Genomic DNA, 26732 nt, shown 5'->3' on the forward strand with positions numbered 1-26732 from the left:
TCAAACCCTGTAAGGTGAATTTGTCAACCTCTACACTGCAGAAAATCCACCCATTTTCTTCATCTTCTCAAATTCATGGTCATGGTGGAGACTACCCCAGCTGTTATAGTGCGAGACGTGTGATACTTGGAGTGACAGGCCACCATTCACGCTCACAGTCACCTACGGCTAATTATGTAAGGAAGCTGGAGAACATGCAACTCTTGGATTTTAACCCAGGGCCTATGCTTATGCTATGCTAACCACAGCACCACCGTGCCACACAACCGAGATGGTGCAGCTCGTCCACACGGACTTAAACATTTTTGTGGGAGGAAAAGGTGTTAGAGTACCCTGAGTGGTGATTTGGAAGAGTTTACCAAAACACAAACCCGTACTGGGATATCACATCCCAAGGAACCTGTCTTTGGCAATCTGAACTGATTATATACATTTTAGAGCATCCTGATGGTTACTTTATTTTTGCCTCCCAATAGTTTTGTTTTTCAAATAATCCAGCTTCTTTTATATTATGAAATATATAATGTATAAAACGTTGCTCGGTCTTACTGAGTACTTTCAAATGGAGTCTGCATTCTGGTCAATCTTTAATGATCATCCTGATATCTGATCAGGGTAGTTCCAGCCTTCAAATAGAGAAAAGAGGAGAAAAAAAGAAAGTTGCTTTCCCTCCTGAGCTCAGGTTTTTGTACTTGGTGAATGAGCGATTATAAAGTACATTTGATGGTGGTTTATCAGTTTATTGATTACATGGCATTTTGTTATGAATCCCATACTAGGAAGCAGTAAATTACTTCAATTTTGGTGTAATTAATATTCAGTATGTATAACAATCCCAGCAAAATGATTTGCAGGGTAACTTGACTGCATGAGACTCTACATTATTTGTTTTCCTAGTTTCTGTGTATTCTGCTCAGATGACCTGAACACACAGCATCACTGCAGTTTAATTTAGCATCTCACAGGTAACATTTCACCATGGATTCATCAAAGAAAGGAACAACTGTATAATATAGATCACAAAAACATTGGGTTATGTTCTATGTCGTCTCTGCAATGTAAATGTTGAGGGCTAGGTTGTGAGAAGAACACATCTGTGGGGGAAAAAAAGACTTTCTCAACTTAAGAAACTAGTACAAGTTTCGAGCAGCTACAGTTAGAAAAGTAAACAAGCTTCTTAGATTTTAAAGACTCATTGGCAGCAGTTATTGAAATGTTAGCAGGAATAGAAGAAGCCACATACTGAAAATATGCCAGCATTATACGCAGAGCAGTTCTAACTACATGCCTACTGTTTTATTTTTCATACAGTGCATGAAGCAACTCCAATCTGCTGTGATCAGATATAATCAGCGAAGTGAGCAGCTTATAAAGTCTAGAGTTATTTTTATTTTGCTGTCGAGGGTAAGAAAGTAAATTGTCGTTTCAAGACAGGCCTGCAAACGCACACTCTTCCTGTTTTTTCTTTCATCACGATTTACATACAGAAGAATGACAAATTAAAGGCAAAACCAAAATAAGGCCGTTCTGTTTAAATGACCAACCAGAGTAGCCTCAGCGTGCCCTGAGATCTCCGGAGTTCTGCTGCAGGGATGAAACCTCTTCCCAAAAGTTATTCCCTCGTTTAGTATTTAAATGATGATGGAAAGCCTAACGTGAAACTTCAACAAGGAAGATCTGCTCATCAACCTGTGTTAGGCTGCTTTTTGTTCTCTGCATCACTCCCTCTAGTCCAATCATCTTCTTGTCTGCCTTCTTTGAGCCAATCAACCTCCACTTTCCATGGTTTAAAACTGTGCTGTCTGTCATTCTCCCTTTCAGACTCATTTGTGCAACCACCCCCATTTCCACCTTACAGACACCTCAGTCAGCGCTCCAACCAAGCTTCGTCTTCATCTTCGCCACCACCAGGGTCTAGACTCTTGGGGGTCCTGCCCTAAATCCTATCACCGCCGGGTGATAGGATTTAGGGTAATTATGTAATCTTGGAAGAGAACCACTCCCATCATGGTGGACATGTTTCATCCTAGGATAAAGGAGATTACACAAACAAATTCATATTGATTTCGAGCAACCCGACAATCCAAGGGGACATGAGCCATGCCAGGAAAACGGGGGCAGGCACTTCATCACCCCACTGTGATGACTGCAACAACAAAGAAATGAAGCTGCATCAAAGAACTTGCCAAGTAGGTGTTTTACAAAGTGGCTGTCTTCAAGTGCCTCTTGCCTAGAATTCCCTTACAAAGATTAAAGAATCATCAAACAACGTGCCGATGACACAACTAGCTCCTCAGGCTGTGGCTTGCTTTTTGCTTTGGACACTCGCTGTGGCGTTTTTCTTCTACGGAGGTGAATGGTTCAAATCATCCAAATACCAGCTGAGTCAAGTTTGGATAAGCCGCCAGTTTTTTTCCTTTCATGTGCCACCTGTCTGTATTTCTAAAATTTTAGTCTACATATACTGCCATCCATTTCCCATGCCCTAAATATTTACTGCTTTGACAGAAGCCGGCAAATAGAAAGTGCTCTTTGCAAAGAAAAAAGAAAAAAGCTCAGAAGTCTGTCTAGCTTTTTACAAGGCAATGTTAATAAATCGAGCCGAGCCTAAAGTATGTAGTCTATCTCTGAGTACAGCGTGTCTGCCAGGTCCTCTTCACTCGAGTCCTCTCCTTTCAGGCACATTGACCCTCTTCTGTGGAGGAAAAAAAAGAGAATACTACAGCATCATACATACATAAAACTTTAATATTTTTGGGGTACCGGTATTTTAATCTGTTTTATGTGATTATATGTACTGCACTCACCCCAGGTCTTGACAGTGGAGATCTCCTGCACAGGGGCAATATTTCCTGGGTCCCTCATCTTGCGGGCCCCAGGACAACAACTCAGTCAGGTGGTTTGAGGCACCAAAGCAGCGCTCACGTTCAATAGGCTTGGCCGAACAGACGGGGAAGAGGAGGACTAATCACCACACAAAACAAAAACAATGGTAAGTTCTCTGGGGGTGTGTAGGTAGTGACTGATAAACACATGCTGTACTACATACCGTTATGGAAAGCACAGCAGAGGTCTGGGCTGCAGTCAGTCTGGTATTGACAAGTGCTTCCGGCCTCTCCCTTGGTTGCATTTTGGCTGCACTGGCCCCACACACAGAGCTGTTCGCCACAGCACTCTGCATCCTTAGTGCAGGACTAAGAAAAGTAGCATTTGAGCAAACAGCCAACAATTCAGCAGGCAGCCCTTCTCCTAACACAGATGCTTTAAAAGAACATGCACCTCCACTGTAACAACACTGAGATTCCTGGGAGAATTACATTATACATGCTTCCTTTAGGCAGTATCATCAGAAAGCACAGGATACATTTTCATTGCTGTGCAGATGACACCCAGCTCTATCTGTCCATGAAGCCAGATAACACACACCAATTAGTTAAACTGCAGGAATGTCTTAAAGACATAAAGACCTGGTCGACCTCTAACATTCTGCTTCTAAATTCAGATAAAACTGAGGTGACTGTACTCGGCCCTAAAAATCTTAGAAATCCGGTTTCTAACCAGATTCTTACTCTGGATGGCATGACCTCGGCCTCCAGCAACACTGAGGAATCTTAGAGTCATTTTTGACCAGGATATGTACTTCAATGCACATATTAAACAAATATGTAGGACTGCTTTCTGCCATTTGCACAATATCTCTAAAATTAGAAATATCCTGTCCCAGAGCCACGCTGAAAAACTAGTTCATGCATTTATGACTTCTAGGCTGAACTACTGTAAATTGTTTTTATCAGGATGTTCTAAAACTCCCTGAAAAGCCTTCGTGTGATCCAAAATGCTGCAGCAAGAGTACTGACAGGGACTAGAAAGAGAGAGCATATTTCTCTTATATTGGCTTCCCTTCATTGGCTCCCTGTTAAATCCAGAATTGAATTCAAAATCCTGCTCCTCACATACAAGGTCTTAAATAATCAGGCTCCATCTTATCCTAATGACCTTATAGTACCATATCACACCATTAGAGCACTTCACTCTCGCACTGCAGGCCTACTTGTTGTTCCTAGAGTATTTAAAAGTAGAATGGGAGGCAAAGCCTTCAGTTTTCAGGCCCCTCTTCTGTGGAACCAGCAGTTTATATTCAGGAGACAGACACTATCTATGCTCTTAAGATTAGGCTTAAAACATTCCTTTTTGATAAAGCCTATAGTTAGGGCTGGATCAGGTACAATATAAAGTGCCTCGAGGCAACTGTTGTTGTAATTTGGCGCTGTACATATAAATTTGAATTGAATTGTATTGAGCACAAATGGCGTTAATTATTCTCCAATCCTGCTGACTTAAAGAATATATATAAATATATAAATGAGATCAGCAGGTCAGCTGATCTGTGATTGCAGTGGAAAGAGATCCTAATATCACATCTTTAAGACACTGCAAAGTCACAGTTTTCCACGTCAGCGACTTTGAGAAGACACAGATCCTGTCCTCTGTGCATTTATCCTCCCTCTACCCTTGTTTGGCAGGCTGCCATCATCTTCCACTGCTTTTTTCATACGTCAACATCAACACTAATATATCCAATTGAGACTCAGCTGAACAAGCAACACAGGTAGAACAGAGTCCTGAATAAAACCAATGAGATAAGAGGACTTTGATTTGAATCGCTTTTGTTCTCTATGTTCTCCGAGAGAGCAGATGGAAGGGAAGAGCTCATATTTAACCTGCCCCCCTTTCATGAGATGCTCACAGGACAGAGTGCTTGGAAACAGCACACTCCAATTACACTTGTGGACGCACTGCAATGCAGTCAGTGTGAAACCTCAGCAGGCTGGATGTAAGAGCGCATCGTGTTGTGCGTGTTGGAAAGCGTCAGACAGGAGAAACAGTGCGTTTTAGAGAAGAATTATGAAAACAGTGAAGACGTCCACAGAAAAGTCTCTTAGGTTGACTCACCATATCGAGCGCTTTACATGGCAGACACTTGGCATTATGTGGGTCGTGAAGGCAGTACCTTCCCTTTCCACAGTCATCGTCACTGATGCATCCCTAAATACGAGAGAGGCGAGACTACATCAGGCCAGCTCGTTTTTCTAATTACATTTAAATATTAAATATGGGTCTGACAGCTCTAGTCAGAGAAACCCTTAACTGAATACACATTCACAACACAGTACAGTTGAAGGTGTTGAAGCACAAAACATATATTAATGCGGCACCTTCTCTGGTTTTATTTATTATTTAGACTGACGCCTGACCTAGTTTTTCTGTTCTGTGTCTAACATCAAATCACCCAACAGATTTTGCCAAAATAAACGGTGAGACAGCGTGTAAATGTAGCAAGATGCTAACCACATAAATGGAGATTCTTTTACTCATACAGGAAAAACTAGGCTGATATTTTGGACTGATGCTTTTATTAGTTGCACTGTGACACCCCGAGCCACAAAACTTGAGTTATCAGAAAGCTACCCAACTGGATTTGACAGTTAATCACCATATGTCCAAAAGTGCTTGGTTACATAACCTCACTTTGTGTTTGCAGCTTTAGTCCTAAAGCACGTAATCATCACTTATTTAAAAATGACAAACCTAGTAGACCATTTGAGAATTGACATCTTTACCACTTATTTGTACACAGGAAAAGGGCCGAATGGAGACAAAAGTACGCTTTTGATTCGTTTGCTGACATAGTGCCAAGTCAGTGGCTGTGATGGTGCACCAAGACATTATGCAACCTCTTCAGCGATGATAACCGAGCAGCTGAAGGTCATACAAAAGCTAGATTTCTTTTTGAACGTGCAGGTAAACAGGACGGGCTTACGTGATCGACTCTGTTCTCCAGGTCGTTAGAACTGTCGACTGTGGTAATGTTGTTTGTCTCCTGGGTGAAGATGGGACATACATTAAGTTTCAATCACAAGGGGAAACAAACAGTGCCTCACTTTACTTTACTGTTTCTTAGCCTACCTGGTCTTTATCAGTCACTTTATCAGAAGCATTTGCATTGTGAAGACTCGACTGAGAGTTCTCCTCATTTATCTGAAAGGATTTTGGAGAGGATCAAAGCCAGATTTCAGGAAAAAAGATGCATAACTCTGATGTTACTTTATTGCTGCATCTGATCTTCATTTCTGTCCAGAGATTGAAGTGTTTTAAAAAAAATACTTTCATCATACAACCCACTGAGATCCTACATACTACAGGCAGTTAGGTAATGCTATATGTCATGTAAAAAGCTGAGTGAGAGGTGCAACTGGCTGCTTACTTGGTGAAACGAGTCCTCGGGCTTTTGCTGTGGATCCTCTGGCAGCTGCTCCACTTCCACAAATACGCTGTCCGGCTCCGCTTGTCCCTGTGCAGAGTCATTCTCCAGGATGTGACTAATGCCCGGGTCCACTATCTCAGGGAGGATGCCATTGCAGACTGCTGTGACAGCCAAAACGAGCAGGATGGCTGGCACCATGCTGCTGCTGAGGATGCTGCTGCTGCACTCCGAGGAGGGTGTGGCAGTGATGCTGAGAAACACAAACAGCGTCACCACAGCTGATGTTCCCGTCACTGCAGGGTTTTTCCATCAAACCTCCACATTCATGACGGCCCCTTAACAGGTGAAATAACAATAGAAATAATACATAAAATGAAAAATAAGCCGACTTGATAATGTGCGCATTATTTTAATTGTGTGTTACCAACTTAACAGCGCACTTCAAACATAGTTCCGGCCAGGTTTAACCACTATTCGAAGTCAATAGGCGAGGTAAACATTGAGTAAGCGTAGCCCAGGTAAACAGAGACGAGGTTTTTCTTCTCTGCCGTTAAAAACAAAAATAAAATGGAAAAACACACATCAAACTTGACTTTTTTTTTAAACGCAGGTGTGCTTGCAGTTTTACACAGAAGCTGGTGATGTAAGCGGAAGTATACTTTAGCTGCTAAAACAGTTACGAAAAATTGTAAACTGTCATCATTGAGCCCTGTTCTCAAAAACGGACATTCACTCTGTGAAGCTGAGAAAGTTTTCAAAACATGTTTAGCGCCATCTTCTGTCGGTAGGGAACACGACATCATGTGGTTGACTGCGGCTAACGGACTAGCATTAGTTTATGTTAGCTAACTACTGACAGTATCGAGAACAAAGAGGAAAACGAGGACACTAAAACTAAAAATCAGTTTTGTGCTGCCCCTGGCTGCAACAATGAGTTTTCCATTAAGAAACTCCACCAGGGCAGGACCTCCAGACCTCCCTCTCCCTAGCCACCTCCTCCAGCCTTTCCGGGTGAACACCAAGGTGTTCCCAGGCCAGCTGAGAGATATCATCTCTCCCGCGTGTCCTGGGTCTGCCCTGTGGGCATACCTGGAACACCTCACCCAGGAGGCATCCTAGTGAGATACCCGAACCCCCTCCACTGGCTTCTTTCAATGTGGAGCAGCAGTGGCTCTACTCACGTCACTACCCACAGTCTTCAGCACGACTGATCGGTACAGTGTCCGCATCACTGCAGGGGCAGCACCAATCCATCTGTCAATTTCCCGTGCGTAAAGTAAATAAATAAATAAATAAAATAAAAATAATCCCTGGACTGTCCTGTAGTTGCACACATTTTTTGACAAAATTCACCTACTCACCTATTGCCATCGACTTTAACATTTAACATGCTGACTGATGCTTGAAGTGTCTGAGATGCAGCTTTTACATCTGCTACATCCTGAAAGCACACTTGTAGCTGTACCCAATGACAAGAGGATGATTATTATTATTACACACTCCTAACACTAACTCTAACTGACTCTAACTAACTCTGCATTTCTGTTCTGCAGCCTTTGGTTCTTCAGCTCAAACTCTTGACATTTCTCCTGCGGTTGTTGTTTGGCTTCCATGTGTTTGTTTAGCTGATATTGCTTGTAGTCATTTTCTATTTCAGTTATCAAGTGGGCATCTTTCAGCTTTTCTTTAAGCTCTGCCACTTTCAGATGCATCTTTCTCTCCATTATTTCATATTTGTGCTCCAGCTGTTTAGGTTTTTTGTTTTCCTCCAGCTGTGCATAGTGGCTTTTTATGTTTTCCACCTCCATGTTCTCTTTCTTCAGTATTTGGTTTTCCTCCTCCAGATGTTTGTTTTTTTTCCTCAAGTTGCGTTTCTGAATCGGCAAAGGTATCAACATGAAGGAAATTCCTTCTTTTGTTGCGGAGTCCATTGAGGCAACCCCTCAACATGTAAGTACTCTCTCGCAGTTTGCAGTTTTCCCTCGGAGATCTCGTTGGGATTAGCACAGTTATTTCGTGGGTGTCTGGGGTTATTGTTTCTTTGGGACATGGCAGCAAACTAGAGATTTTCCAGTCCGGTTTTACATCCTTACATAGCACTGAATCAGCCATTTGAAAAAATTTTAATTACATATTTTTAGCTACTGATGCTGGTGACTGTCTTGTTCTTGTGCTTTTAGATTTGACAGCTGCGTTTGATACAGTGGATCGTGCCATTTTACTGTGGGCATAAGAGGCACAGCACTGGAGTGGTTCAGGCTCTACTTGGCAGAGTGAACTTTTTGTGTCAGTCTCTGTGACCATGTGTCGTCCTCCGCTCATCTCTTGTGCGGTGTCCCACAGGGCTCAGTTCTAGGGCCCCTCCTCTTTTCTTTGTGTCTGCTCCCTCTTGGTTTTATATTGAGAAAACACAGCATTGCATTTCACTTTTATGCTGATGACTGTCAGATCTATGTCCCTCTAAAGAAAAAAGGCACATATTCCGTACAGCCATTACTTCAGTGTCTTGATAACATTAAGGCTTGGTTGTCTCTTAAGTTTTTAAAAATCAATGACAAAAAGACTGAGGTGATGGTTTTTGGTAGCCCCACTGAGACCCCCAATGTGTATTTAGATTCCTTGGCCCTGTATAATAAGCCAACTGTCACAAACCTGGGGGTCAAAGGGGACTCTGAACTGAAGCTTGACGGTCAGATTAAGGCAGTGGTAAAATCTAGCTTCTTTCCGCTGAGGCAGTTGACTAAAATAAAACCAATTCTTTCATGGCAGCACTTGGAGACAGTTATAGAATAGAATAGAATTCAACTTTATTGTCATTGCACATGTCACAGGTACAGGGCAACGAAATGCAGTTTGCATCCACGCCTTTGTTAGCACTCGGCTGGATTACTGTAGTGCACTTTATATAGGGGTCAGTGCTTCATACATTACTCATCTACAGAGGGTGCAAAATACTGCAGCTTGTCTGTTATCTAACACTCGAAAGTGTAAGCACATTTCCCCTATTTTAGCTTCACTTCACTGGTTGCCCATTCCTTTTAGGATCCATTTTAAAATTCTTTTATTTGCTTTTAAAGCCCTCCATAGCCTATATCTCTCTGTGTTGCTACAGCCTTATACAATCACCAGCTCTCAGGTCAGCTGATCACCTGTTCCTGAATGTAAACAGGACTGAGCGTAAACTTAGAGGAGATCGTGCTTTTTCTGTAGCAGCTTCAAAACTGTGGAACAATCTGCCTTTAGAGATTAGACAGGCCTCTTCTCTGCCTGTTTTTAAATCAATTCTAAAAACCCATTTGTTCACCCTGGCCTTTGACACCACTTGAGATGTTGGTTTTTTTACTTGACTGCAGTGAGCTGATGATGTTGGTTTTAGTGAGATGTTGGCCTTTATTTTAGTTGTTTTTGTTGATTCTATGATGTTTTATGTTGTTTTTTATATAGGGCTGTTTTAATTTTTATGTATTATGTGTTTAACTTTTTTTTGTAACTTTTATTCTATTGTTCTTAACTTATTTACTGTACAGCACTTTGGTCCTGTGCTGGCTATTTTAAAGTACTTTATAAATAAAGTTGGATTGGATTGGAGTGTAACTAGATTCTGTCTTCTATCTTAGCGATAAGACGAGTGGAAATCCTTCTTGGATACTAGTTGAAAATGTGTAAAAATGCTTCTTCTCAGTACATCTTCGCAGGAGAAGTTTAGTTGAAGTTTGACGGACACAAAAACACTGAGGGTCAGACTGAACGCGGGTTCTTTATAAGCATTTCTTCTGATGACGTCACAGTTCGATGGCTCTTTGATCTCAGTGAGTTTGCAATGTAATTGGCTTATTCATACCACGTGACATTAATGAGTCTAATTCATCCAGTCATTGACCTAATGTGTTTAACTATTAGAGGTAAGCCACGTACTTTGCAAAAGTATTAATAAAGTTTCCCTCTGTGTCATGAATAATGAAGAATCCCAAACTCCCGCGCTACTAAAAAAATGGAGCACTGTAACAAAAAATAATTTCCCCCAGGGATCAATAAAGTATTCTGATTCTGATTCTGATTCTGATACTCACCAGACACCTGCTTCAGAAGTCATCATTCCATTCAATGGGCATTATTAGCAGAAATCAGCCCCATAGATATGGGCCAGTAGTGCCTTCTACACCTGCTAGTTTGTTCAGAAGGGTGTTCAGATCATCATTCAGATGGAGGATCCTTAACAGGAGCCAGTGTGTACGGGTAAGACCATTTAAATGGACAGCATTAACAAAGTGACTATGAAAAGTCCATCCATTCGCTTCCGAATATCCTTTCCAGGGTCACGGGGGCGCTGGAGCCTATCCCAGCTGTCATGGGGTGAGAGGCAGGGTACACCCTGGACAAGTTGCCAGTCTGTCGCAGGGCTAACGCACAGAGACAGACAACCAGTCCCACTCACATTCACTCCCGCATTTACACCTATGGGCAATTTACATTGATCAATTAACCTGTCCCCACTAACTGGATGTCTTTGGACTGTGGGAGAACTTTTAAGCAGTTTGTATAAGCTAAATGCTTATGCAACCTGTTGCAAGAGCTTGGTCTGCACAGCTGGCAAAAAGTCAGACTTGTTTCCGGTGGGTGTTGGACTCTGTCAGGGACAGGGACAAATTCCTGCCCCAAGTGGAGGAGTTTAAGTATCTTGGGGTCTTGTTCACAAGTGACGGGAGAAGGCTGCAGTGATACAGCGGCTGCAGTGATCAGTCTGTCGTTGTGAAGAGACAGCTGAGAGTAAAAGACAAGCTCTCAATGTACCGGTTGGTCTACATCCTTAACCTCACCTGTGGTCATGATCTGTGGATAGTGACGAAAAGAATGAGATCACGGAAATAAGCGGCGGAAATGAGCTTTCTCTGAAGGTTGATGAGTTCGGCCATCCAGGAGGTGGGTGGGGAGAGGGAGGTCTGGGCTTCTCTGCTTAGGCTGTTTCCCCGCAAACCGGCTCGGGATAAGCAGATGGATGGATGGATGTACTTGTAAGCAATAAAAAAATACTTTTACATCATTTTATAGATTATATAATTTACATTTACTTCCATCTAGAAACTCAGCATATATTTAATTTGTGTTTGTATTTGGTGGAATCAATGTAAAAACAAAAATTAAAAATACAAATCTAATAAAATAATCATTATGTACATTAAAATGTAAAAAAATAAAATAAAGATGTGTCACACATTGGCCCTAAATCTTTCCATATGACTGGGTAGCATTACTAATTTAATTAGTATTCTTTCTTTTTTTTGCTTGACTGCATTTTGATGATTAATTATGTGCACTATTCGGCTTCTTCAGTAGGATTATAGCTTTTAGGCAAGTAAAAAGTCTAAATAAAATTTGACACTTTGCCAAGCAATTATCCAATAACAAAGGTTTTGTTTAAGACTACCAACATTTAAACACCCGCTTTGGATATTTGAATGTTGGTAGTCTTGATGTAAGAGTCACACAAGTCAGTCATGACAAACGTAAACCCCTCGATTTCCAGGGGTACGATCGTTGTGACATCAGTTTTGGCAGTAATAAATTTGTTAATACTTTTAGCTAAATTTTTTATCCATAAATGTAAGTTTACTTATAAAACACCATATTTCTGTCATTTTCTTAAGGATGTGGAATTGTACATCCAATCAGTATCAGACTCCACCAACAAAAAAGCTCTTAAAACATCATATATATGTGAATTTTTGTGTGTATCCATATAATTATTTTTTTTTACCCCTGGTTTTGTGTGTTCATGTTCTGTTCTTTTGTATACTTCATCTGTTCGTATGTTGTATACTCACTGTTTGTCCAATAAAGTTCTTTAAAAAAAAAAAAAAAGGCAAGCATTAAAATAAAATTTAAAAAAGACCAGTTTTGATAGACATTGCTTTCTTGGGCTCGCCACAAAACGTCCTGCAAAAATAAATGAATATATAAAAAAGGAGTCACACAATAAAATAAATAATTTAGTCTTGTCTTCATTTTTCTTTCAAAAAAGTCTCCCCTGAAATGACTAATTTTGTTTAAGAGCTATTAAAACAAATACAACAACAACAACACGCACAAAAAAATCACTCTGATCCAAGAAACTGACAAAATATGTCTTCATCTCAAAGTTTTCCACAAACAGAACTGCAAAATGGGCTTATTGTCAGGTCAAATGTGTGATATATGTGTGACAGAAATCCACACTGCACACTGATGTGGCAGTAACAAGCAACCTGTCAACCAACCCGGTGTTCACCGGTCCAGCGTACCAGTGGAAACCCGCTCAAACAGAAGCGTGAGACGTGGTAGTTTTCTTTCTATTTCAAAAACAGGCCACAAGATGGCGCAACGCACTTTAAAAATAAACCTATATCCGTCCTTGCCGCCTATTTTAAGCCTTTTTTCAAATGGTTTGCTCACAGGTTTTGTCCACGGTGCTGTGGTTTTGTACATTTCCTGCTGACAAGCTGCAAAACATGACCCACAGTGTTGACTAAGTGGAGTTTCTGGCGCCTCGTAGTCTCGTCTTCCACCCGAATAACTTTTTTGATATTTACAGGTTTAGTTAGATGTGTTTAGTTAGTGTATTTGGATCTTCCTCAGTAATAATGACTTAATCATCTTTTTAAATAAAAGCATTTTTGATTTGAAGTATTTATTTACGTTGGTAATCCTTTAATATTCAGGGGTGGATCCAGTGTGTTGTGCGGGCAGCTCTCACCTGCTTTCTGCGCAGACAGCAGGTGGTCGGCGGAGCGGTGCCCTTCCCTGAGAAAGTGTGGATTAAACAGCAGCCACAGGCGCTGTGCCCACGTGGGATGTGTCCCACGTTAGAGCACCGCCCCTTAATCGCTGGACGCAGCTGCACAGAAACTACTGCCTGTCAGTCTGACTTAGGACGCACTTTACTTTCCACAGCAGTCCCGCAGCTCGATTAACCGAAGACTCAGGCAGAAAGGCGCACAAGGTAAGTTCTGCTCTTTCACGCTGTGTACGTTTCTGATGTCATTAGTGCCAGCTGTGGGAGGTGTGACCGTGAGACACCTGATAGAAGTTTTTGATCCTGTTAAGCAACGCGATCAAAGTTAGCAGTTATTACACCGGGAATGAATGACAGGCACGCTGTTAGCGAGAAATCCAGGATTCACTCCAGTCATTACTTTGTATGCTGTTTCGTTTGTTTACTGATTTATCCACGATCACTGTTTCTCATGTCGTTGGAGCTTTCTGAACTGGTGCCGAAAACTGAAGCGTGATCATATCGCTTCCCGGTTGAAGGCTGCCTGAGAGCAGTCAGACATCTGACAGAGGCTCGTTCCTATTCTCTGATAACAAAAAAGGTTATCTGCACTTCGCCCAGCCTACTTTAGTTTAGTTTTGTTTGTTTTTGGTGCTGTTGTGCTGCTGTAAGCCATAAATCGTGTGTAGTGTGCCAGCCTGTCAAACATGACTCCAGGGACCTTTATTTAAAACCCGGAATGAGATCTTTTCTATGCATCGAAGTTCAAAAAGGTAAAGCTGCTGGTTAGTTAACTCTTCCTCTCATAACCACCTACTCAGTGGCTTCTAGACTCTAAATACCACCTCAGGCTTTATTTATTTTGAGCTGCACACCGACATACGTTGCATTATAAAGAAAGGTGTGGTGTTGGCAGCCTTTACAGGCCGGCTACTAAAAAGAAGCTCAATGAGAGGCAGAAGCCACCTGTTAATGTTTTGCAGTGTAACTACAAGTTAATACACAGCTGGACCTAGGATCTAGCAGGTCTTCCTGATGAAGCAGGAAAAAGCCCTTCAGCCTAGACTAATTTGTTTATCCTTCTTCCATGTGTTTCAACATACTGCACGAGCTCGCCGGCTGCTATGTTTCATATGGCTTGGGAGATGATTCATGAGACACAGTTTTCTGGAAGCTCTAAAGAGTCATACAAATAGCGGTAGCGCTCCTTCCCAGTGCTGTGTGAGCAATCATTTCCTGTGTAGTTTAAGAATGTGAAGTTTAGATACAGCTTAGGTTTGCCCATCGAACTGTGAGAATGAAAGATTGCTGTACAGTGCTGTACAGTGCAGCGAGGAATGCCCAAACCTCTACATTGGAGAGACCAAACAGCCACTTCACAAGCGCATGGCACAACACAGAAGAGCCACCTCCACAGGACAAACTCAGCAGTCCATCTGCATCTTAAGGATAAAGGACAATCTTTCGAGGATGCCAATGTTCACATTTTGGACAGAGAGGACAGATGGTTTGAAAGAGGAGTGAAAGAAGCCATCTATGTCCACTGTGAGCGACCATCTTTGAACAGAGGCGGTGGTTTACGACACCAACTCTCTGCCATCTATAATCCAGTTCTGAGATCTCTCCCCAGACGCCTTAACGCCCACTCACATCCTGGGCCATCTGACCTCAGGAATTCGCATGATAAGGTGGGGCCAGGTTTCACAATGAACTCACCCGAAACTCTGGCTGATTGGGACCCACACCCAGTTTCACACCTTGGCTCAGGCGATTAGAGGATCATCAGGGGGTCCTTTTGTCCCTCTGTGGGGGGTTACTCCCACTAGGTTTATATCTGGGACTCTCCACCATTTGACCTTAGAACTGAAGAAGCTTCTCGGATGAGAGGTGAAACGTCTAAAAGTAACTTAAAGAAGTCCAGACGCTTTTCTTTGCAAGCTCCTTTGACTACGATGACCTGGATGACTGAGAACCTTCACAGACAGAATGAAAGATTATTCTCCAGCATGGAAAGAGTGTTTTTTGTTTGTTTGTTTTAATCCCTGCTGGACTTTATATTTTATAGTAAACAACCTCTTTCTGCATCAACATCGAAGTGCGACCGCAGAATTCTCCTCTCGCTCGAATTCCCCTTTCATTTACCCTTTTTTTGGCTTCATGCATTATGATGTAAAATGCGTTGGAAGTCACAGTAAACTGTATATTCTTGTCTCAGTGGCTTTGACGCTCGTGCGCCAAACATGGTGAGCTATGACAGATTCATCTGTGATTCCTGGTTGTCTCCTTTTAGCACTGAAGTGTACTGTACATCTGAAAGAATACACAAACATCAAGCAGCAATAGGGGCTGTACGTCAGATTCTTGAACCATTGTAACACATGAGGAACCAGTGCGATAAACTGACTGGTGAAACGGAAGCATACAAACGTCCCCATTTGTAAACTGCCACTTTACTGTTGAAAAAATGAGTGTGACAGGGTTCAGTAGCTTACATTGCAAATTCCCATGGCAGCATTTCATTTTTAGTTTGCAATTACCAGCTTTACTGGAGTTTAACCTAACAACAGTCCCTGGAGGTTCAGTGAGTGCAGAAAGCTGCACAGCCCCCTTGACTCATGGTGCCAACTGAGGAACTACAGTTTTATGGTCCTTATGAAGGATCTAAAAGAAACGTTATTTAATAGACCAAAGTCTATCTTTAGTTTCAGGATAGTTATCAGGGTTTTAAGACCTTTGCCTGACAAAACAGGTCAATTTATATACGCACAGTGGGTGGCATGGTTGTGTGATGGTCAACACTAGTAAGCGCTAGTAATCACCTCACAGTAAGAAGAGCCTGGGTTTAAATCCACTGGCCTGAGCTGTGGCTCATGCTCGGTGATCAGAAGGCTGGTGGTTCAATCCTTGATTCCTCCGCTCCACATGCCAAAGTATTCTTGGGCAAGATGTATCTACTGGAGTGTAAGTGTGTGAATGCTAGACTGTGGGAAGAAAAATTCCCTTTAACAGGAAAAGCCAGGCTCACCGAGGGCCAGCTATCTGCGATGACAGGTTGGGCTGAGGGAAGGAAGACAGCACAAAAAACCTGCTCTGGAAGAGAGATTAATAACTAATGATTAAATAAAAAGTGGTGTGAAGCACATAGTGGGTGAAGAAGGTGAGTGAACACGAAACATTTAGTGCATTATGGGAAGCCCCTGGCAGCCTAGGCCTATTGCAGCGAACTAAGGGAGGATTCAGGGTCACCTGATCAGGGTCATGGTCAAGCTTTGATAGAGGCCGCAAGGATCTTTGGGGTGGAACAGGGTTGGTGAGCAGTTTCTAGATCTGTGCAACAGGGGCTTATCTTGCAGGTGGTGTGCAGGCATCCAGGTGAAAAATATGAAGTCAGGTTGAGTTGAAGGGAAATTTGCCCCCTGCTCCCTTAACGAGTTGCCACAGTGGATGGCTTTCCTCCATTCCTTTTTTTAAAAATCGTTTCGTTCCTTTTTTAGTATTAATGATTGGTGAAACTGTGGGACTTTTGAGTCATATTAATGATTGTGAAGGTTGTGATTGTGCTAATACATTTCACAGTTTATGGTGTTTCGACCCAGTTCTGCCTCTGAAACAGTGTTTGTTGCTTGGTTAGGATTAGGTTAGATGGTTACAGTCATCAAGACATCTACTTGTGAGCTTGTCGAGTATTAAAATCACTGAATGTCTTTGTGAACTGAATTGTTAAAAATATGTGAGGTACAGTAAAAACAATGAGTTTCACACAGCCTGAAACACTACAAGTGGAAGCTTGTAGTCATTATTGCCAGGGAGGTGTTGTAAACTTTCTCCTTCCTCTCTGCAATATGTTTCCTTCCTTGTTCCACAGCATAAAAAACAGGCACATGTGTCCAGGCATCAGCTACACTAAAAGAGACAGGAGCTCTGGGAGATAGGTGCGGCCCGTCGTTCCGTGTGGTCTGCTGCTTAATCATCTGCGCCATGGTTAAAGTTCCCATTTGACTCGTAGGAGTCATCTCTGCCACTTCAGGTCAGCTTAAAATAGGACAGCAAACAAACACATTTCTGCTTCCCCATTTCTACATTGCAACATTGGCACATATCGCATATAAACACAGTTAAGCTGGAGCCACTGAAGGACCGACACAGCTGTAGTAATTTTACTGTGGTGCGGTGCATCACCTGAAGCGTTAGCCTGATGGTACCAAACTCTGACTCTTATTGGGTTGAACTTTGTGCAATTTTGTGGGTTTTTCTGGCGCTAATCTAGTTTACAGAGTCTCTTGTTTACATGTTTTTGCTTGTGACGATGTCCTTTCGTATCATGTGCTGTTTTCTTTTGCAACATGACACTTGTCTATTCCAAGACTAGCTTTCATGATTGCTGGCGTACAGAAGCTGCTGTTCCTGCCAGGCAGTGATACACGGCTGTACAAACCTTTAATGTGCCTCTCTGTGGTGTGAGTGGTCCAAGTTCACTGATGTGTAATGTTAGGTTGTCGTGAGTCCGTTTATTGGTTTATTAAGGAGACTGTAGGGACTTCTAATAACGTGTAGGTAGATGTAATAATTGCTCCTGTAAATTGTTGGTGTCAGTGCGACTCTTGATAAATTATTTTCTGATAGAGCCATGTGGAGAACACGCCTTGCAGGTCAAATGGGCCTCCAAAAAGCAGCCCCGAAGCTTCACAAGTCTGCTCCCGTTTGAGTGAATTTAGACCTTTCCCCCTCTGAAGTTGACTGATGTATACTGTGATCTGTCAGTCTTTCTACCTATCTCATGACAAATCTTCCTTTGTTTTGGCAATGCTGCCTGAACACGCAGCCAGATTTCTGAGAGCTGAGATAATACTGTGGAGCTTTGGGGCCTGGTGGAGGGCAGAGCCCACAGGCTGAAGTCCACATGAGTGCAATGTTTTCAGAGGCAAGCTGCCTGCTTATCAGGTCTACAGAGGGTTCCTTCCTGGTTTTCTTCAATCCAGTCTGTAATTACTGTTGCTGGCTGACGGCACTACAGTATGTGCATTTCCCAGCACTCCCAATGTTTTCCTTGTGTTGTCAGCTTCCTATTGTATCCTGATAGCCAGAAGCTCCGTGCTCTGCAGAAACAAATGAAGACAGTGCATTGACACTTGATCCAGTTTCTTACATTGTATTTATTGCCTTTAGGTTTAAAGCACAACCGTTTTCACATGGTGTTGTTCAATCACTGATTGTCTTACACTCAGTGAGTTAAGAGTATCTCTTAGAGATAAAAATGTTGATATTCTGTACTTATTTGCTGTCAGACTTCCGTGGAATCTGCCACTGAATTGATCTTTTTAACAAGCTTTGCCTGTGTAGCTAATATCCAGATATAGCTCGCTCTTTGACCTCCAAACAGTCTGCACTAGAGTCGGAACGATGTATCAGTTCACTGTTATTATTGGCTGATGTTTGCCTTTTGGAGATCCTGTCTTTCTCTCAACCATCAAGTTATCTAATGTATCTTAATAGGTTACTGTTCCCGTTAATAATTTTACATGTAAAAAGAAAAAAGGCTTATGAGCTAATACTGTTGCACATGTTCAGAGGATATCCATCCACTTATGACCACTAATCACAGATTGTGATAGGCTAAATGTTACTCACTGCACGCTCGCTGGTTTAAAGTGGAAGTTGGAATATTTGACTGTGAATCAAACCTCCTTGATGACTTTTTTGGTGGGAGCACTGATGTCATTTTCTGGTCATGACGTAGAGCTAGATCTACCAGAAGCTTGGTAGTTCAGTCCATGGTTCTGGGTCTATGTTTGCTTTTATAGAGTCTAAAAGTGCGATATGAACACCAAAAATGTCATAAAATAAAATTCAAATAAAATTTGAATTTGAATTTGAAATGGTTTAAAATTGTTTTCTTATCAATTTTTGACATAGTCCATTAAATAGTTTTCGAATTTAACATCATAATTGAGTGTTTCTTAGTCTTAGACTAGCTAGTTAGTCTACTTTCCCCCCCCTTCGTTTAGTCGACTATGAAATTAATTGACAGGAACATCCTTAGTGTGCACATGTTTGTTTGTTTTTTATCTGAGTGGAGGTCTCTTCATTGAGAAACTGATACTGCAAACCTCAGCCACCACTAGGCAGAGGTGGGAAGTAACGAAGTACAAATACTTCATTACTGTGCTTAAGTAGAATTTTTATGTCTCTGTACTTTACTTGAGTAGTGATTTCTCTGACAAGTGTTTACTTTCACGCCTTACATTTTCAAAATGGCCTTGTTTATTTTGCTTTAAGTCATTTGAGGGAAGTTATTAATTCCTCACTGCGGGCCATTAAACATCACACCGATGTGAGCCTAAACAGCAACACAGGAAAGAAAATCCTGCTCGCCTATTAGTCACCAGGGGATGTCACGTAAAGATAGATGAAAGAGCCAAAATGGCATGGCATAGTCATGGGTTAAAGTGTTTTTATTTATTTACTTATTTTGCGCAACATTATTATTAGTTTTGTATTCACATTTTTGTTTAGTTGAAAGGATTTATGTTTGAAGCCTTGTAGTTTTCTCATGGTGGTTTTGAACGTTTGTTTTCCTTTCCTTCTTTGTTCATTTACCTCATGTGGTATATACACATCCACCCAAAGTCTATAACATCAACATGCAGATCATTTAAACTGCCAGTTCAACTAAGCAGACTCATCAAATCAATGAAGCCAAAGCAAACAGAAGTCAACTGACTTAAAGTAAAGAAAAAGGGTTGCCAGTAGGGAAAATAGTGGCCAGTGTGAATGCCATATCTATGAAAATTTAGAGAAAAAATTGATTCAACTGAATAATAAGGAAAAAACAAACAGACTGACACCATAAAGTCACAAGTAAATGAATCGTTGTTGCTTTTCCCCCCCTCTTTGGTGCCATTTTTCCTTTTCCAGATACACAGGTATACAAAGGCCATACTACATAGGGTACAAAATATTTTGTTTATGCCTCTTTTTAAAAAATGATTTCTGGCTTTGCTAGTAACAAATTAACATGTTCCTGAGGGCCACAGACAAAGAAAGTATATATCTTATAGAGTAGTGTAGGAGGACATAAAGATTTAAAGATTTTTGTTGTGTAGGTGTTGCAGGTACACTTTCACATTCCTAAGATTCCTCCTTTATCATACTGAAAACTGATACCTGGCGGTGTCTCTCAAAGACACGTCAGTGCTTTCATTTTATATGTAGGACACTCAGTTGCATGCTCATCCGTATGCAGGAATGAGATAAAATGTTCTCACAGTACTGTGAAAAACAAAGTACATCGCATGATTCAGTAGCTTGAAAAACCACATTTAGCATCAAGAACCTAAAGTGATTGTTTTCTGTAGGATTGTGTCATTCTGTCAATTTGTTGTGGAGGAATTTTGTCCCACTTTTCTTTACAAGAATCTTCCAAATCAAATTTGGAGAGCTACCTGCTCCAGTGACCCAACATGAGAGCCGTGTGCTTGGGATCATTGTCCTCTTGCATGACCTAGTTTAGGCCAAGCTTACTGTTAGTCTTACATTTGATTCTCGAACAAGTTGTTATATAGAGGAGGTCAGGGTGGGCTCAATAACTCTAAGGTCCTGTGGCTGCAAAAAAACAAAACAAAAAAAGCCTAAATCATCACCCCTCCACCACTTTGGCTGACAGTTGGTATGAGGTGTTTGTGCTGATATGCTGTGTTTGGTTTTTCCCAAATGTGGTGCTGGGAATTATGGTCAAACATCTTCACTTTGGTCTTGTCTCACCAAAGGAGATTCATCCAGAAGTCTTGTGGTTTGTTCAGATGCGACTTTGCAAACCTAAGCTGTGCTTACAAGTTCTTTTTTAAGAGGAAAAGAGCCTTTCTCTTGGCCACTGTTCCAAACAAGCATTTGTTGTTCAGGAGTTTTGTTTCTTTTCCTTCTTTTTTTTTTACAACAAAATGATTGCACAAAGTACTGTGACATCACTGAAAATTGATCAGATATTAGTACTTCCTGGATTGATAATTAAAACAAACAAACCAAAGCTATTTCTATATAAAAACCAGCCTTTTTACAATTAATCACTTCCCTTGATCTTCTCAGGACTAAGGTAGTTTCACTTAATTATACTCCTTTCTAAACACACAGGAAACTTAAACCTACATGCAATCAAAATCTCCAATCCTATTAAGCATTATATGGTTAGACATAAGACGTGTATGGCGTGTGTGCATGTGCGTTCAGCCTGCTTCATCTGTCATTAGTTATATTTTTTACAGCTGCTTTGCGGATTCACTGTGTCGGCCCACAAGTGACTTTCCATTCTGTCAGGCAGGGATGGTGAAGTCATAGGACTCTGCCAGAGACAGTGCAGTTAGAGTGTTGAGCATCGACTTGGCTCTGAAGACAGTAAGTGGTACCTTTTCAATAGTCCTCGCAGGCTCCTATAGCAGATGTTTCCAATAAGGGTGCCTGTTTTACCACTTTGCTTAGACTGTAATGTGAATACATAAATGCAGTAAACATCTCTTTGACTGAGCCGTCCACCAAGGGCATGAGAGCTTATTGAACACTCACCAAAGTTTAGAGTAAAATGATGTCATTGCATAGAGAAAATACAGCAACAGACAATAGTGATGACAATGGAAATTTCTTTTGTTCATTTTGTGGTATAACTTAGCAGCCCAAAAGATTATTATAATGCAAATGTCAAAGAAAATGACTAAATACAGGCAATGGAAGACATTACAAAAGCTTAAAAAACCCCATAAATATACAACAATATTCCAATCACAGTTTCCTGCCATGCATGTAGGATTAAAGCTTGTGTATCATTAATCACGCTCATCGTAGTTCTTGCTTGTCAGTTGTTGACAATTAAGAGTAGATTTCCCAAAAATCTGTGGAGGTGGTCCTGCGAGTTGTGGCTGGTGAAGCCAGAGGGCTAGCAGTGTGAGTGTTGAACTCATGCTGATGGAGCAGTTCAGGGCTCTTCTAGCCACGTGGCAAAGGAATGCCAGCTCACTGAGTGAGGCTGGATGTTTGCTGTGAAGGCCTCAGAGGTCTATGAGATTTACTGACAGGACAGGAGCTTTTTGAAGCACACACAATGGTATACGTCTTTTCAATTGGTTTGACAATGGTCCCTTTCCCAGCCGGTTTCTAAAGTGTAAAGCTACACCGACAGGAGCAGCAAAACAGGATGCAAACACAGGGCCAAACAGGATCTTTTGCAAATGAATATGTTAATTTTAGCCTGGGGACACTGTTGTTGCTGTGGTAGCAACATTCAAAATCTCACCACATTCAAAACACAATCCAAACTGTCCTGACCCAGGGTTCAATGGTCGTTGAATGTGAGTAAATTTCACTGGTTGCTTGTTGTTGTTTTTTATTTATTCTTTTAATTTCGTTTCTGACTTAAGCTCCCTACGACAGTCGCGCTCATGTAGGCCCGTGGGCCCGTGGATTTGATAGTAAGACTGTGTTATTCTTTAGCTCTGGCCAAGTCTTGCACTTGTAGACTGACCTCTTTTCAAACCATGCCTATGTCCCTCCATTAGACATTAAAATACCAAAGGCAGACTTCGCCCAAAACTCACGGAAGCTGTGGTCTCCACCCAAGTTAGCCCACACATGCTTAATGCAGACATTTTTCACATTTCGCTTTGATGTTGAACCCCTGGCACAGACTTTTGTGGCGTGGTTTTCAAAATGCTTGATGGTTGTTTGGAAGAAAGAGAGAAGTGAAGGTTTTTTTTGTTCTGTCAGTTCAGCTCTGCGATGACACGAGCATGTGTTATTAACAATCGCTTTCACACGCAGGCGCATAATGAATACAAATATCTGAGTACAAGGTGGGCTATAAAGCGTGCATACCTAATCACATCTATCAGCCTATGTTAGTCTAACGTTTCCTTACAGTGAATTTCAAGGACCTCTTTCTTCCTTCCAAAAACACTGTCTGGTTTTTTAGTGGAGCGAAAAATACCGCAAGATAAATAAAGTGATATGCAAAAGTCTTGAGCCGCCCTCATTTCTCTATAATTTGTTTCCAAGGAACCAGACTTTGTTTTATTATTTTTTAAGCAGCTTTGAACAATAGTTCTCCAGGCTTTCATAGTTTTCGAGGAAACTGGAAAAATGGAGGATAAAAGAAGAAGTGACAGGCCTAAAAACTATCCACAGCAGATGAACTGTATTTGAAAGTCATGCCCTAAAGAAATAGGGAAAAAGTCTGATCAGATGGGAGGTCAGGCAAGAGGTCCAACAGTGAGTGTTCACAGCCATCTGTAACACCTGATGGATGCTCTGTCATGTTTGTGGCTGGATTTCAGCCAGTGGTGATGGGAATCTTGTCAAAATTGATGGAATTACGAACACACCATCAGATGTTGATCCACCATGCAGTAACATTGGGAAAGTAACTGATTGGCAAAGGTGGATCCCAAAAACAGTGCCAATACAGTAAAGGCAAACCCAAATAGTGTTCCATTGTGTGTTTTTCTATCAGTCATGGATTGGCCTCCCCACAACCCGGACCCCAACATTACTGAAGCAGTGTGGGATCATCAGACAGAACAAATATATAATGCCAAATCGCAACAACAGTTGGCTCAAGGTGCTTCATAATGTAAGGTTTAGACCCTACAACACTGCAGAGATGCCCCCAACAACCATGAGTAACAAGGAAGAAGACTCTGGCAGAACCAGTCTTAGGGAACGGCAGCCATCTAAAGATAGTCACACCAAATAATCCAGATTGTTACAATTCTTTAAACTCCGTTTCGCACCTGATATGCTACATTTATGTTGACATGTTTTAACAAATCGCTGCACCTTCACTTTATTGTGTTATTATTTTAGGGAATGGAGCCCATGATGGGCTTCATTGGTGTTTGATATATAAATGCTAGTTACTCAATTTAAAACTGGCTATGATGGAAATGTTTTCTTTTTTCTTGTATCAAAATGAATCCCAGTCAAAAACATGCTACAGTTTTAGTTGCATGTTACATTATTTTCATGCCGATGTTCTTGTGTAAAATTGAAACTTTTCTTTATTGCAAAGCTGTCAAACACACTTGAAGCTGCTGAAAAGTTTGACTCTTTGTTGTACCAGGACGTACTACACAAAACCACAGAGACCTCAATTTACAGGCTCCCATGGTTATGCCTCTATAAAGCACGAGTAGTAAATATGCTCCAACAGCTGCCCGATGTTGACAGACTGGCTCATTCTACTTCTGTGCTCGGTTTTCTCTCTAGTGTTTGTCTCAAATCCTCCTGTGTGCTTGAAATTTTATCTTGTTGATGTGGGTGTAAGCTTACTGTGTTTCAAAATGCCTGTTGACTTAGTGTGGAGTGGCACTGACTGTCCTGTAATTTAAAGCAATTCGTTATGGTAAGCCGGAGTCATGCAGTAGATAGAATCCAGCTGTGTTGTCAACCTACCTTAAAATACTTCAGCGTTTTAGTTTACAAACCCTTAAAAGAGCTCGATGTAACATAAGGAAAATGCTTAGTTTAGTCATTCTAATAACAGAATAGGGAAAAACGTCATTTGCCTAAAGCAACCTATGAGAGACTCTTTGCCATAAGATGACGTCAGGCTCTTATGTGTCTTGCCTCCTCAGACGGGGCATGATGGTGCGGGCCAAGCTGAGGGTGTAGCCACATCTGGCAGAGACCGCTGAACTAAGCAGGCGCCTCCGTACACCAGACCATCTACTGCAGCTGGGAAGATGGGAGAGACAGAGGAGGAGAGGGACAATGTAGGGAAGCTGTTTGAGAACTTCATCCAGGCCTCGACCTGCAAAGGAGCCCTTCAGGCCTTTAACGTCCTCTGCAGATGCCAGAACCTCGACCCCGCAGAGCACAGCACCTTCTACAACAGTCTGAAGGCAAAGGTTACTTCCTGGAAAGCAAAAGCGCTTTGGAGTAAGCTCGACAAGAGGATGTCCCATAAGGAGTACAGAAAAGGCCAAGCCTGTGCGGGCACTAAGGTTGGTTTGATTACATCTTTGTGCATCTACTGTACATACTGCAAAAAAGTCATATGAGGTGTTGACATGATATATTCTGTTTATATTTATCAACTGCTCTCCACAGCCCCATAAATTCTTTGATTATTTCCTGGAGTGGCCATGTTGCTATTTTTAAAAAGTCTCCTTGTTAGTGGTTTCGAGGATCCTTTACCCCAGACTGCAGAGTCTACTGCATGACAGCAGCTGTTTTGTTGGGGTTTTTTATAGAAGAAACAACGATAGACGTCATCTTTTTCACACCGTTTTTCATTTGCTTGACAAAACCTTTCAGCAGCCAGCTCTCATATTTTGACTCTAAGCTTCACTTTTGAGTTTAGTGGCTGAAATAAAGCTAGTTAAAAGTTAAAAGTGGTTAAAAACAGTAAAGCTGGGAAAATGTTTAGTCTGATGGGGTTTCTATCTCAAGCATGTATCTTTCAGTTTATTCTCGGTATGCGCAGAAAGCTAACAATGTGTTGATTGGCCTGAAAGTCTAAAAATGATCACAAAGCTTGGTTCATGCATCATTAAAGTTGATGTTTTATGATTTAGGAAGTATCTTTATGGTTTCGTCTCACATGACTCCTTTTTAATTGTACCTCAGTTCAGGGGCAGTCTCACTGAGACCCTGCTAAAGTGCTCTACAGAGTGCCATAGCTCAAGTAGTCTTTATTTTAACCTCTACTTGCTCAGACAGTTACTCTTTCACTCCTTTAACAGCTCTCAACAGACGGGGCAGGAAATGTTTTCTGCTGCAGACAGGTGTTATATGACAAAACTGGAATAAATACATCCTGAAATTTTCACAAAGACAGATCAGCCAGCAGAAAAAAATATAAATTGCATGCATTTGCATTTTATTACTATTAAAGACAAGGGGGAAACCAAGAAGACAGCTGTGTGTTGCTTTTTTTTGACTGTCGTGTAAAGATTCAGTCCTATTCAGACAGCAGATTAAATGTGCAATAAGAGCGCTATTCAGGGGGTAGTCTTGAAGTGCATGATGAAAAACAACTTGCAAAAGGGACAAAAGAGCCATAAAAAAGGGTGTGTGTACAGTATCCTGTGTATGCGGGCGTGGGGGCAGTAAAGGTGATGACGGAAAGTAGAAAAACCCAGAGGAGTGTGATTACCTTGCAGCCATCAGCAGCGCTCAGATTGAGAGAGCTTGTTTTATTGCCCAGAGAAGCAGACAGCATCAGTCAGCAACTGTGATTATTTGGCCCCAGCGTTACTAAAATTGGGCTCGTCTCAAAGGGTTGGAGCCAGGCCCGCGTTATTATTGAAAATGTGTTTTTAAAATGTGAGCCCGGTTTTACTCGTTCTGCCTGATTTAAGCCGGCGCCCAAACAGGTAATAAGAAGGAAAAAATATTTTTTGAAGAAAGTGTGACCCTTAAACTTCTGAGCCAAAGCTGTTAATTCTGACAATCCACAGAGTTGTGTTATAAAATGTAGACGCTTAGCCAGTGAGTGGTGCGTAGTGAATTTGTGATTGTGCAAATGCCAGACATTTAATGAGCCAGGTACACTTGCACAATGTTTTAATTACTCATGGCCAGGCGGTCTGCCGTTACGTGATTAAAAGCGTCTCCTCTGAGAACCGCGAGGTAACGAGTCATTTTTATGACAGCGCAGCTCTTTAACACTGACAGATGTGATATCACTCAGCACCTCTTCGTCTTCTTATTGCTGCTGTAGCAGTAACTTTTTTT

General features: G+C 41.5%; 2 protein-coding genes across 10 annotated transcripts in view; one reads left to right on the plus strand and one right to left on the minus strand.

Moving 5' to 3' along the window:
* Positions 1 to 719: 719 nt before the first annotated feature.
* On the minus strand, positions 720 to 7433 carry dkk3a (dickkopf WNT signaling pathway inhibitor 3a). Of its 3 annotated transcripts, none has more exons than XM_085269782.1 (8): positions 7355 to 7433; positions 6266 to 6515; positions 5968 to 6039; positions 5822 to 5881; positions 4954 to 5046; positions 3050 to 3194; positions 2808 to 2964; positions 720 to 2695 (listed from the first exon to the last, which is right to left on the minus strand). In XM_085269782.1, the coding sequence occupies exons 2-8, from the start codon at positions 6461 to 6463 to the stop codon at positions 2608 to 2610; spliced, it is 813 nt and encodes a 270-aa protein (XP_085125908.1). In that variant the 5' UTR covers positions 6464 to 6515; positions 7355 to 7433; the 3' UTR covers positions 720 to 2607. The 3 variants fall into 3 exon arrangements, with proteins under 3 accessions (XP_085125908.1, XP_085125906.1, XP_085125907.1); XM_085269780.1 differs by having other exon boundaries at positions 6266 to 6600; positions 7355 to 7369; XM_085269781.1 differs by lacking the exon at positions 7355 to 7433 and adding an exon at positions 6690 to 6952 and having other exon boundaries at positions 6266 to 6600.
* A 5555-nt stretch (positions 7434 to 12988) lies between these two features.
* The window catches only part of mical2a (microtubule associated monooxygenase, calponin and LIM domain containing 2a), a 40796-nt gene continuing 27052 nt past the window's right edge, over positions 12989 to 26732 (plus strand). For 3 of the 7 annotated variants that reach the window (XM_085269775.1, XM_085269776.1, XM_085269774.1), the window contains exons 1-2: positions 12990 to 13241; positions 24629 to 24997. In XM_085269775.1, the coding sequence (XP_085125901.1) occupies positions 24737 to 24997 (261 nt within the window). In that variant the 5' untranslated portion in view covers positions 12990 to 13241; positions 24629 to 24736. Of the gene's footprint in view, positions 13242 to 24628; positions 24998 to 26732 lie in introns of all 7 variants that reach the window. The other 4 variants (XM_085269773.1, XM_085269778.1, XM_085269777.1 and 1 more) reach the window with 3 other exon arrangements.

Source organism: Mchenga conophoros, linkage group LG1 (assembly GCF_057382185.1).
Source record: "Mchenga conophoros isolate Kocher_MC1m ecotype Shallow Benthic linkage group LG1, M_conophoros_male_GT1.1, whole genome shotgun sequence".
NCBI classification, from domain to species: Eukaryota; Metazoa; Chordata; class Actinopteri; order Cichliformes; family Cichlidae; genus Mchenga; species Mchenga conophoros.

Excerpts from the sequence above, each read along its gene's own strand:
- dkk3a (XM_085269782.1), bottom strand. The coding sequence starts at position 6,463 with ATGGTGCCAGCCATCCTGCTCGTTTTGGCTGTCACAGCAGTCTGCAAT. Across the intron at positions 5,882-5,967 it reads AAGTGACTGATAAAGACCAG|GAGACAAACAACATTACCAC; the intron begins GTAGGCTAAGAA and ends ATCTTCACCCAG. Across the intron at positions 3,195-4,953 it reads CATGTAAAGCGCTCGATATG|TCCTGCACTAAGGATGCAGA; the intron begins GTGAGTCAACCT and ends TACTTTTCTTAG.